Source organism: Fragaria vesca, linkage group LG3 (assembly GCF_000184155.1).
Source record: "Fragaria vesca subsp. vesca linkage group LG3, FraVesHawaii_1.0, whole genome shotgun sequence".
NCBI classification, from domain to species: Eukaryota; Viridiplantae; Streptophyta; class Magnoliopsida; order Rosales; family Rosaceae; genus Fragaria; species Fragaria vesca.
This window is the reverse complement of record NC_020493.1, coordinates 11687217-11698423: the sequence shown is the minus strand read 5'-3', so window position 1 is coordinate 11698423 and position 11207 is coordinate 11687217. Positions and strand designations below refer to the sequence as shown.

Here is an 11207-nt window from a genome sequence, read left to right as displayed (position 1 = left end):
CTTCCTAATGCATCAAGCCCAGTTGGGTTGCTTTCCTTTTAATTAACGCAACCATAGAGACCGAGATTTCCTGGACTCTCCCAAGTCTCTGTTCTGGTAACCATGCATTATCCCCTAATATCCCTATCTCGTTCTCTTTGATCATTTGCATATCTGAACTTCTTCGGAATCGGGTACCCAATCAAATGGTGTTTCTGTTTTTGAGCTGCTCCAAAATTTCATCTTTCATCCCCTAAAGTTGTGCAGCAAAACCTGTTGGTGTTGTTTTTCGAATTTTCGTAATATGGTTTCTTCTCACCTGGAAATGCTATTACACTTGGGATTCCTAGTGTTGTGTTTCTGTTTTGGCAACACAAACTCATTAGGTGAGGAAAGTCTTTTTCTTTTGGAGTTCAAGAGAACTTTGTCTGATCCAAGTAACAATCTTGGAAGCTGGAATTCCAAGCATTTGAGTCCTTGCAGTTGGACTGGTGTGAGGTGTCTCAAGTCCAAGGTAACTTCTATAAATCTCAGCGGCCGTAATTTGTCTGGTGCTTTGTCTCCAATCATTTGCAATCTTCCTTACTTAGTTGAATTCAATGTGTCCATTAACTTCTTCTCTGGCCCATTTCCCAATGGTCTTGCTAACTGTCATAATCTAGAGATTCTAGACCTTTGCACAAATAGGTTTCATGGGGAATTGATTACCCCATTCACTAAAATGGCAAACCTTAGGAAGTTGTATCTCTGTGAGAATTATGTTTTTGGTGAAATGCCTGAGGAGATAGGGAACTTAGCTCTTATTGAGGAGCTTGTGATTTATAGTAATAATCTCACTGGCTCCATTCCTGGGTCAATTAGTAAGTTGAAAAGGTTAGAAGTCCTCAGGGCGGGTCGAAATTCTCTTTCGGGTCCAATACCAACTGGTATCAGTGAGTGTGAGAGCTTGGAGGTTTTGGGGTTGTCACAGAATCATTTAGAAGGTTCAATTCCTAGGGAGCTTGAGAAACTTCAAAATCTGACTGATTTGATCCTGTGGCAAAATCATTTAACCGGTTCGGTTCCTCCTGAGATTGGTAATCTAAGTAGTTTAGAGTTGCTTGCTTTGCATCAAAACTCTCTCGGAGGAATGATCCCCAAGGAACTTGGGAAGTTAGCACAGCTGAAGAAATTGTATATATACACCAACCAGTTGAATGGAACTATCCCAAGTGAACTAGGGAATTGTACCAATGCGGTTCATATAGATTTTTCTGAAAACCAGTTAACTGGAGTCATACCGCGGGAGTTGGGTTACATTCCTAATCTTGTCTTGCTTCACCTCTTCGAAAATCATCTGGAAGGAAACATTCCGAGGGAGCTTGGGGAGTTGAGGCAGCTGCAGATGTTAGACTTGTCCATAAACAATTTGACTGGCACAATCCCTCTAGAATTTCAAAACCTTACTTACATGGATGAGTTGCAATTGTTTGATAATCATCTCGAGGGTAAAATTCCTCCTCTCCTTGGAGCTAACAGTAACCTCAGCATTCTTGACATGTCTGCAAATAAGCTTGAGGGTAGCATACCTGCACATCTTTGCAAGTATGGGAAATTAGCATTTCTAAGCCTTGGGTCAAATAGGTTGTCTGGAAATATTCCTTATGGTATTAAAACATGCAAGTCTTTAGTGCAACTGATGCTAGGAGACAATCATCTTACAGGAAGTCTGCCTATGGAGTTATACACTCTTTCTGCTCTTGAAGTCTTTCAAAACCGATTCTCAGGACCTATACCTCCAGAGATTGGCAGGTTTAGAAGTTTAGAAAGGCTACTGTTGTCAGATAACTATTTTATTGGGTACATTCCTCCTGTGATCGGCAACCTATCGCAGCTTGTGACCTTCAACTTGTCCTCCAACAGGCTCACAGGGAGCATTCCTCGTGAGCTGGGAAATTGTACAAAGCTACAGAGGCTTGATCTCAGTAGGAATTACTTCACTGGAGTTCTCCCGGAGGAACTGGGAAAGCTAGTGAATCTGGAACTTCTGAAGCTTTCTGATAACAAGTTGATGGGAGGGATACCGAGTTCGCTAGGGGACCTAGTCCGATTGACTGAGTTGCAGATGGGGGGAAATCACTTATCTGGTAACATCCCTTTTCAACTGGGCCAACTAAGTGCTCTACAGATTGCCCTCAATATAAGCCATAATAATCTTTCAGGTGAAATTCCTGAAAAGTTGGGGGACTTGCAGATGTTGATATCCCTTTACTTGAATGATAATCAGCTTGTTGGTGAGATTCCTACCTCAATCGGTGAGTTGCTTAGCCTTTTGGTGTGCAACCTCTCTAACAATAACCTAGTGGGAACTGTGCCAAACACACAAGTATTTCGGAGGATGGATTCTTCGAATTTTGCTGGAAACAATGGATTGTGCAGATCAGGCTCTTATCATTGTCATCAATCTGCAGTTCAGTCTAATACTTCAAAACGGAGCTGGATAAAGGAGGGTTCATCTAAAGAGAAATTAGTAAGCATCATCGCTGCTGTAATTGGATTCATTTCCTTGATTCTCATAGTTGGTTTCTGTTGGGCGATGAAGCGCACCAGACCTACTTTTGTTCCACTTGAAGATCCAATCAAGCCAGACGTGTTGGACAACTATTACTTTCCGAAGGAAGGTTTCAAGTACCAGGATCTTGTTGTAGCCACCAACAATTTTTCAGACAATGCAGTTCTTGGAAGGGGAGCCTGTGGCACTGTGTACAAGGCTGTTATGGCTGATGGGCAGGTGATTGCAGTCAAAAAGCTCAGGGCACAAGGGGAAGGAGTTGGTGTCGATAGCAGCTTCCGCGCTGAGATATCAACCCTTGGGAATATCAGCCATTGCAATATTGTGAAGCTCTATGGCTTCTGCTGTCACCAAGACTCAAATCTGCTCTTGTATGAGTACATGGAAAATGGTAGCCTAGGAGAACATCTACATGGAAATGATCAAAGATGTTTTCTAGACTGGAATACACGATATAAGATTGCTCTTGGAGCAGCAGAAGGTTTGTGCTATCTCCATTATTACTGCAAGCCCCAAATCGTCCACCGTGACATAAAGTCAAATAACATTTTACTGGATGAAGTTCTTGAAGCACATGTGGGAGATTTCGGCTTGGCAAAATTGATTGAACTGCCATACTCAAAATCCATGTCTGCTGTTGCTGGCTCATATGGCTACATTGCACCAGGTAAGGAAAGTGTTAATAATAGTTTTTACGTATTGTTCATTCATCATTCTCTTTTGAGTCTTTCTACTGATACATAAATGTTGATCCACCACTATATCATATCTCAGGAAATATGTTTAGTGAACTATTTTACTCACTACTGTATCAGATGTTCATTTCAAATGTATAACCGATGTACTTACATTCTAGATCCTGAAAAGGGAAAGTAGTCATCTTCGTAATTCTGACCACGTACCTTTTCATATCAGAGTATGCTTACACCATGAAAGTGACCGAGAAGTGTGACATCTATAGTTTCGGAGTGGTTCTGCTGGAACTAGTAACCGGAAAGACACCAGTCCAACCACTAGAGCAGGGAGGAGACCTAGTCACTCTGGTAAGAAGAACCATAAATAATTCAGTGGCAACATCTGAATTATTTGACAAGAGGCTAGATATGAGTGAGAAGGGCACAACTGAGGAGATGACTCTATTTCTCAAGATTGCATTGTTCTGCACCAGTGTATCCCCAGTTAAAAGGCCAACAATGAGGGAGGTCATCGCGATGATGATTGACGCTAGGCGATCCGTGACTGTGAGCAGCTGCTCATCACCAACTTCTGAGAGTCCTTTGGATGAAGGTCCTTCAAGAGGTTAGAACACCAAAAGAGGAGAAAAAAAAAATTGTATATGCTTATCGTTCTAGAGGTTAGAACTGATATTGGTTTGCATGATTGTGAACATTGCAGATTGTATGGAGTAGGCTCACTCCATCTGCCAGAAAGGGTGCTTAGACTCACTGGTTGTGCCTCTCTGTTGGTTTGCTCAAAGAAAATAAAGACTATATCTTATGATCTGCTTTGTACTAACCATCTGCTCCACCTCAAAAATGTTAAAATCAGTTTAGAAGCAGAACATTGTGGCTGTAAAGAAAGCAAACCACTTTGATCCAATTCCATCATATCATCTTTTTAGTTTCATTTTCCAAGTTTACCAGATGGTCTTTGACAGTTCTTCTACAGATGATTAAAGTTAACTGATTACTCATGGCTTGCCAATGAATGAAACAAACACAATTTACATGAATCGTATCAAGTTATTGAGGATGAACCTTTCATTTTGGACTTAATCCTAGAGATGCATAATCATGTAAGGACAATTCACCAACACATTGATAATAAGGAATTCTAAGAACGGCCAAAATTTTAAATCAATAACCAAATCTCTTCAATAATGAAATCCTGAATCTCACTGTGTATAACTCAGATTCACATATACCCTGACATCCACAAAGATGCTCACAAAATTACATCTCCCCTGGGATACTGCTGCACTACTTTTCTTTATATTCATTCACTCCATCTTCATATCTAACCACAACAAACCTAGTTTCTCCCCAACCAAAAAGATCAATACACATGTCATTTAACTTTTCACCATTTTATCACTGACATAGTGATAGTAATTACTATTACTCTGGCTGTTCTTCTTGTTACTTCTAGTCCTCACAAGCTGACCAAGTCCCTTCCACCACCACCGCCGCCTCTTGTGGGCCGAAAGCGCAACACCAACCGGGACGGCGATTGTCTTACTGGGCTTCTTCCTAAGCCCATAAACATCCGGCGGCCTATAAGTTCTCAGCAAGGCCCAATTGATCCCATTGAAAAAAGGATGCCGTTTGATCTCAGTAGCACCCTTGGCGCATCCTAGCCTTCTCTGCGGGTCCCTCACCAGCAGTCCCTCTATCAAATCCCTCGCCTCCTTCATCCCCTCCTCCTCTCCCTCCGCCACGTGGAACCTGACGCCGTTAGCCAACGCTATATTCCTTAACGTGCTTTCTTTACTCCCGCCCTTAAACGGCGTCGTCCCGTAGAGCAGCTCGAAGATGAATATCCCGAACGCCCACCAGTCCACGCCGTTACCGTGACCGTGACCGCCGACGAGTTCGGGCGCCAAATACTCGTGGGTCCCCACGCACGACTTCGAAAACGCCGCCGTCGGCTCCGCCACGAACTCCGCCTCCATTTCCTCCTCCTCGTTTTGTCCCCGTTCCCTTGATCCGAAACAGTTCCCGGCTCTCCTTGTTTTTCGGGGTTTGATGACGGGGCGGCGGCGGCGGTGGAAGGTCGGAACAACGTCGGATTTGAAGCAGAGGTCGAAGTCGGAGAGCATGATGTGGCCGTCCTCTCGGAGGAGGACGTTTTCTGGTTTGAGGTCGCGGTAGACGATCCCGAGCGCGTGGAGGTACTCGAGGGAGGCGAGGACCTCGGCGGCGAAGAACCTGGCGGGTTTGACGGGGAGGCGGCGGTGGGGCTGTTTCATGAGGAGGGTCTGGAGGTCGCCGTTGGGGCAGTAGTCGATGAGGAGACACGTGTAATGAGAGACGTCGATGCGGGCGTAGAGCGTAGGGAGGAAAGGGTGGTCGAGCAAGGAGAGGATCTCGGCCTCCGTCTCCACGTGGGCCTGCTTCTTCGGCGGGATGGCCGCATGGTCTACAACCTTGAGGGCGAACGTGGAGTCGGAATGATCATAGTCGCGGAGGCGGCAGAGGAAGACACGTCCGAGGTCGCCGGTGCCGAGGTGGCGGAGTAGCTTGAGATGTCGCAGGTGGAGTCGCTTGTCGGATGACATGTTGGTGGCCGCTTTTATCGCCGTCCAATGCGGGTCTGATTTGCGGTGGTGCTGTGAGAATATCGGAACGGTTGCGGTTGTTGTTGTTGCGGTGGCGGAGGATAGGCGTGAGTCGCGATCGTTGAAGCTGAGGGTGAGGCTGCTGCGGGCTAAACTAGTGCGGGCGCTGGAGGAGGAGACGAAGGTGCGGTCGGTGGTGCATGAGGTGAAGCTAAAGTCGAGATCGCCGTACTCGGCGTTAGGCAACGGGTAGTCCAAATCGACGTCCATGGCTGGTGCATACAAATAGAGAGAAGAAAGAAGTTGCAGTGTGTTAAGAGGAGAGAAAATGCAAGTTTGATTTTGGATTGGTATGGAGGTATATAAAGAAAGGGAGAGAGGAAGAGAGGGAAGGTACGTAGGGCCTGGAGGAGGGTTAAAGAAGGTGTTTGGTTGACCCCGACTTAGCATTTGCATGTTATAATGGGGGAGAAGGGCGTTTAAATAAGAAGGGAAGGGAAGGAATACAAGGAAATGAAAGCATCAAATTTTTTTTGGCGAGGTAGAAGGCATCAAATTAAGAGGAGCCAAAAAGAGGGATTTGATTGATCAAATAAAAAAACAAAAAAAAGGGGATTTTTCTGGTCCTATGGATTTAACCATGTTTGATTGTTTTGGGTTTAAAGCAACTTAATTAAGGACACCTAATCATGCAATAACGAATTAACCTTATATGGTACTCCATATCCACGTATATTAAAGAAAAGAACAAGAATATCTGACGAAGATAGAAAGAAATGGAAAATAGAAGGAAGTTAATTCAATATGATAGGATATTTTGCTTTTCAATCTTAACCAGATGCAAAGAACAAAACTCAATTTAAATCATCTATAGATACAGAGTTACGTACACTGATTGGTTTGTGATCTTCACTTCGTTCTTAAAATGATTAGAAAAACAACTACAATAAGTGCAAGATCAGCTGAAGATGAAGCTAATCGAAATTTCAACATGTTACATAGAAGTTATGCACGCGTCTAATTATTATTATTTAAAAAAGTCATTAAAATCCTTTAACTCACTCTACCCTCACATACATTATTTACGCGTCTAATTATAAATGAAAGGAAGCTAAAAAAAAAATGAATAGTAGTAGTATATGTGGTAATTAAAATTAAATATCGAAATGGTGACTTGGTAAGAGAAATAATTTAAACTTTTGAATTCATCTGGGTGCGTATTAGAAAAATCTGTTAATTTTTGCAATTTTATGTGTTTACTAATTGGTGAAGCAGAGTAAATGAATAATTGAAGTGTCGTAATTGGAATACGAAGAAAGATTACTCTAAAAGATTAGTGTTTAGCGATGTCATTTGGGTTATATGTGCGGCAAATAATGCTTTAAACACAAGAGAGTTCCTATATCGACGTAGTGTAGTTGGTTTCTTGTTGATAAGACTAAGAGGCCGGGGAGCACATTCCCATGCAGGAGGCTGATGATCGAGGATAGTCAAATATATATATAGTTGTTTGAAGTTTGAAGTACTGAAGGCGCTGACAAAGGGAACGAGTTAATTAGGATAGAACTCATAGAAGCCGCGTCTATCATATCGAAGGGTGTGAATCGAAGTTAGAGAAGATTGAAGGAAGAAAAAGTTGAGAGAGATCGAACTGAATTATAGGGCTAAACTCGGATATAGTCTAGTCGGTTGTTTATTCGATCTCACAGAGATCGAGCTTGAGCTCTACTAATAAATTATGCAGCACAGTCATAACTTTGGGTCTACGACTCCAACTACTTCCTTGCTGAAAGGTTTATTAGTTTCTGCGATCCAGAGTAGGTCGGTTTTAAACACCAAGTTATTGCGCTGCTTAAAATTAGATGGATCTGTAATTATGCACGGTCAAAGTTGGACCATCGGAGGATCGAGCTGGGACTACAGTGGATAGAAAGGAGCTATGTTTGATGAGATAATGGTCCATTTGAATCCAGCAGTCTTCCAGGTTTTGCAGTATGCGCCGTATAAACACATAGTGATCACAGTTCCTTCTTTAGCTGGAGCATAGTTCTATGATGGCGATTTCATATCGTTAACACTGCTGATGATGCAAGTGTTGTTGGTTTTGGAGCAGCTTGTGATGGAGTGATGTAATTTATATCCATTTTCTTCGTTTATTAGGGTTTATTGGATCAAAAGAAATATGGTCTGGCTATCGGTGTGGGGAGGTAAAACTCCATTTTTGAAGTTTGGGTACTGGAAAAGGTTATGCTAGCTGGGGTTTGCAATTTGTTCATGTATCTAGATTGAGATTAATTACAGAGTGAATTTGAATGTTTGATGTGCATACAAAATAAAGGAGATTAAATGTTGTGACGTGCTAGAATGTGAAGTAACTTAATTTTGTAATTCTTACATTACATTGATCAATTAATATCACTTAACGTAAGTATAATGGATGCATGTAAGCCAGCATGTAATTTCTTCTTAGTTTAATTAAGCATAATGGAGCTCATTTTGATGGACAATAGAGTTCGCAAACATTGAATTATTCATAAAGTTAGGAAATTACAGTAAGAATCGAATACATATACCGTTTCTAAATGATTCATCTTTAAAAAATAAGAAGCGACAAATAACATTTCATTTATTAATATATATATTTTTTTTTTAAAAACTTTTTATTAATAACTCACACACCCTACATATGTCGTGAGGTTTGAACCCATGACCTCAAAGTTGTCAGTTATACAGTCCTTCTCGGCTGCGGACGTCCGCACCAAAGTTTTTGGTGCGGATTTCCATTTTTGCACCACTTCCTGATCGAATTTCCTCATTTTCACCGTCTAGTATCTAGATAATATTATGTAGATCATCTCTGCAAAATTTCAACGAATTTGGTGATCGTTAAGGCTCTCAAAATCGTGTTTTTTTGTATAAACATGAACCGGACAGAATTCAGTCTGTTCATTTGTTTTTCGAGTTTGAGGGCCTTAACAATTACCAAATTGGCTGAAATTTTACAGAGATGATCTATACAATATTATCTAGATACTAGACGGTAGAGATAAGGAAATTCGATCAAAAAGTAGTGCAAAAATGGAAATCCACAGCTGAGAAAAATCGTGTTCCTTCATAGGACACAGCCATGTTCGCCGGCCACACCAGAGCGACGAAGTTGGGAAAAATTGGAGGCAGGGTTTTAGAATTTGGGGAAAATTGAAAAACTGGAAACGAAAACTAGATGGATAAATGCGGAAGCAAATACTCTCAGAAGCACATAGCCACAGATTGTAACCTAGCTCTGATACCATGCTAGGATTCTAAGTTTATTGAGTTTTGCAGACTTCAATCAAATGCAACTAACACCAGATGACAGAGAAACCAAAGACATCTTCAACAAATTCAGGCATACACTACCCACGTACTAGAGTCACAGAACCAATCGATATTCCATATCAAAGCTCAAGCGATGAGGAGACTGAATATGGGAACCAGCTTGCTTGAACAAAGATTAAAACAAAGAAGAAGAGATTGGGGATGGGTATTGTGTAAGAGGTAGAAGAAGAACAAAGAAGAAGTTGACGGAGAAAGAGATCGAATAAGGAGAATGCAAAATGAAGAAAGTAGGAACTGGAAGCACAGGGAAGGATCGATTTAGGCTGATACCATGTAGAAATTATATTTCCTTGATGAATTCTATTACAATCTGTACATCTATATAAGAGAGCTATCCTTGACTCTCTAGGTATGGAATGCAGTAAATACAGTTGATTACAAGATCAATATATAGTAATGAACACAGATGATGCTATTGAGTAATTAGGATGGAGAGAGTTTAGGAGAATCATGCTGGATGAGATGAGTGTCAGGCTTGATTGTAGGAGTAGAGAGATTTGCGTTAATACTCTGGAAGTCTCAAATGATACTGCCAATACTATATCAAAGGGATAATTGAGGTCTTGTCTGGGTTTCTTTTGGGACTTTGTTGTACATGCTTTTGAACTCCATAATAAACATTGTAAGAAATGGTGAACATCTCAGTACTGTATTAAGGTTCAGAACTTCAGATGGTTCAACAGCCAGCTTAGCTTGTTTCCCCTTTTTCTCAGTCAACAATTATTAAGGATACGACGGCCCAGGACGATGACCTACAGGGACGATCGCTTTTTGCAGAAATCGTCGATAGATCCTCCCTGCAAACGGTTCGGTCGTGTTGTAACTACCACCAAACTTCATTAGCAGATCCATCCTGGTTTTCTCTTCTACAATGAGCCAATTAATGACAAAAAAAAATAGGTTAGCATATAGATATACACCAATCCTATCATATACGTCAATCAATTCAGACGATGTATATATGATTCATTAAATTTTCGATAGGAGATATGGACTAATTGACTACGTACTGTATTTTGAAGATGTAGAGAGTCTAGCAAATGCTATCTCGGAAGAGATGAGTAGCAACAGGAAGAAGAAGAGAGTTGAGTAAAGAACAGTACAGGGTTTGCTCTGAACCATTTTCTGTAATATCATGCACAGGCAGTGCAAGGATAAGTTTTCGTTTTCCCCAGCCACTTAAGCTGTTATATATAGAAAACTATCAGTATTAATTAATTAAGCCAATTTGGCTTATGGAACCGTTTTTAGTTAAATTTATCATAATCCCTCGGTTCAAAGAGAAATTGCTCACGAACTTTGCTATCTTCCTCGACCAGGACTCCAAGAGATAAACTAAAGTATAAGAGACAGAAGGCCATTGTGCAAGTCTATATGGAATTTCATAGGCTGCAATTGATCCTTTTATTTGGGTAAATACTTCTCATAACTTTTCATATATTCGATATATTCGATTCAAGGTTTTGTTTAACCATTGTGATCAGCAACTCATCATATTTCACCCGTGTTTCAATTTGGGGACTATCTGTGGACTGTGGCACTAACCGTTGACTAAAGAACCGCTTGGTTTCCTCGAAGTACTTCAATCGTGATTCAGATATTTCACCAATCAAATAGACACCATGGAGGCTTTTTGTAGCAGCCCGTGTGATAAGAATATAGAAACGAAGGGGAAGGTTCTCGGAGAGATAGAGAGACAAAGTAGCTAGGGCCATGGAAGTGACCGGAGAGCAATTGCCAAGGATCATTTTTAATTTAAAATGGTTAGGCCCGGTTCATTACTCATTCATCTGATTTGTTTTCAATTTCTTTTTATAAAAAATTCAATTGAAAATTTCATAATAGTGTACTTTCTAACATTTGTTCCTTCATAAGTCCACCTTAATTTTTTTACCCATATAAGTCCACTTTAAAGGTCAGATTTGTCATCTTACTTTCATTTCATACCTAAAATACCCTCCCAATCACTCCCTACAAAAAAACGGACTCTTCCTCTTTCCCCGTTGATATCTCTCTCTCTCT

At 41.1% G+C, this 11207-nt stretch overlaps 2 protein-coding genes across 2 annotated transcripts; one reads left to right on the top strand and one right to left on the bottom strand.

Annotated features, from left to right (window-relative positions):
- Window positions 1–283: 283 nt before the first annotated feature.
- LOC101307191 (leucine-rich repeat receptor-like serine/threonine-protein kinase At1g17230-like) lies at window positions 284–4154 on the top strand. The gene is made up of 3 exons (XM_004295657.1): window positions 284–3197; window positions 3446–3829; window positions 3926–4154. The coding sequence occupies exons 1-3, from the start codon at window positions 284–286 to the stop codon at window positions 3937–3939; spliced, it is 3312 nt and encodes a 1103-aa protein (XP_004295705.1). The 3' UTR covers window positions 3940–4154.
- A 396-nt stretch (window positions 4155–4550) lies between these two features.
- Window positions 4551–6077, bottom strand: LOC101306902 (protein kinase G11A-like). The gene has a single exon (XM_004295656.1). It carries the CDS (start codon window positions 6075–6077, stop codon window positions 4602–4604), a length of 1476 nt encoding a protein of 491 aa, XP_004295704.1. The 3' UTR covers window positions 4551–4601.
- Window positions 6078–11207: the final 5130 nt, after the last annotated feature.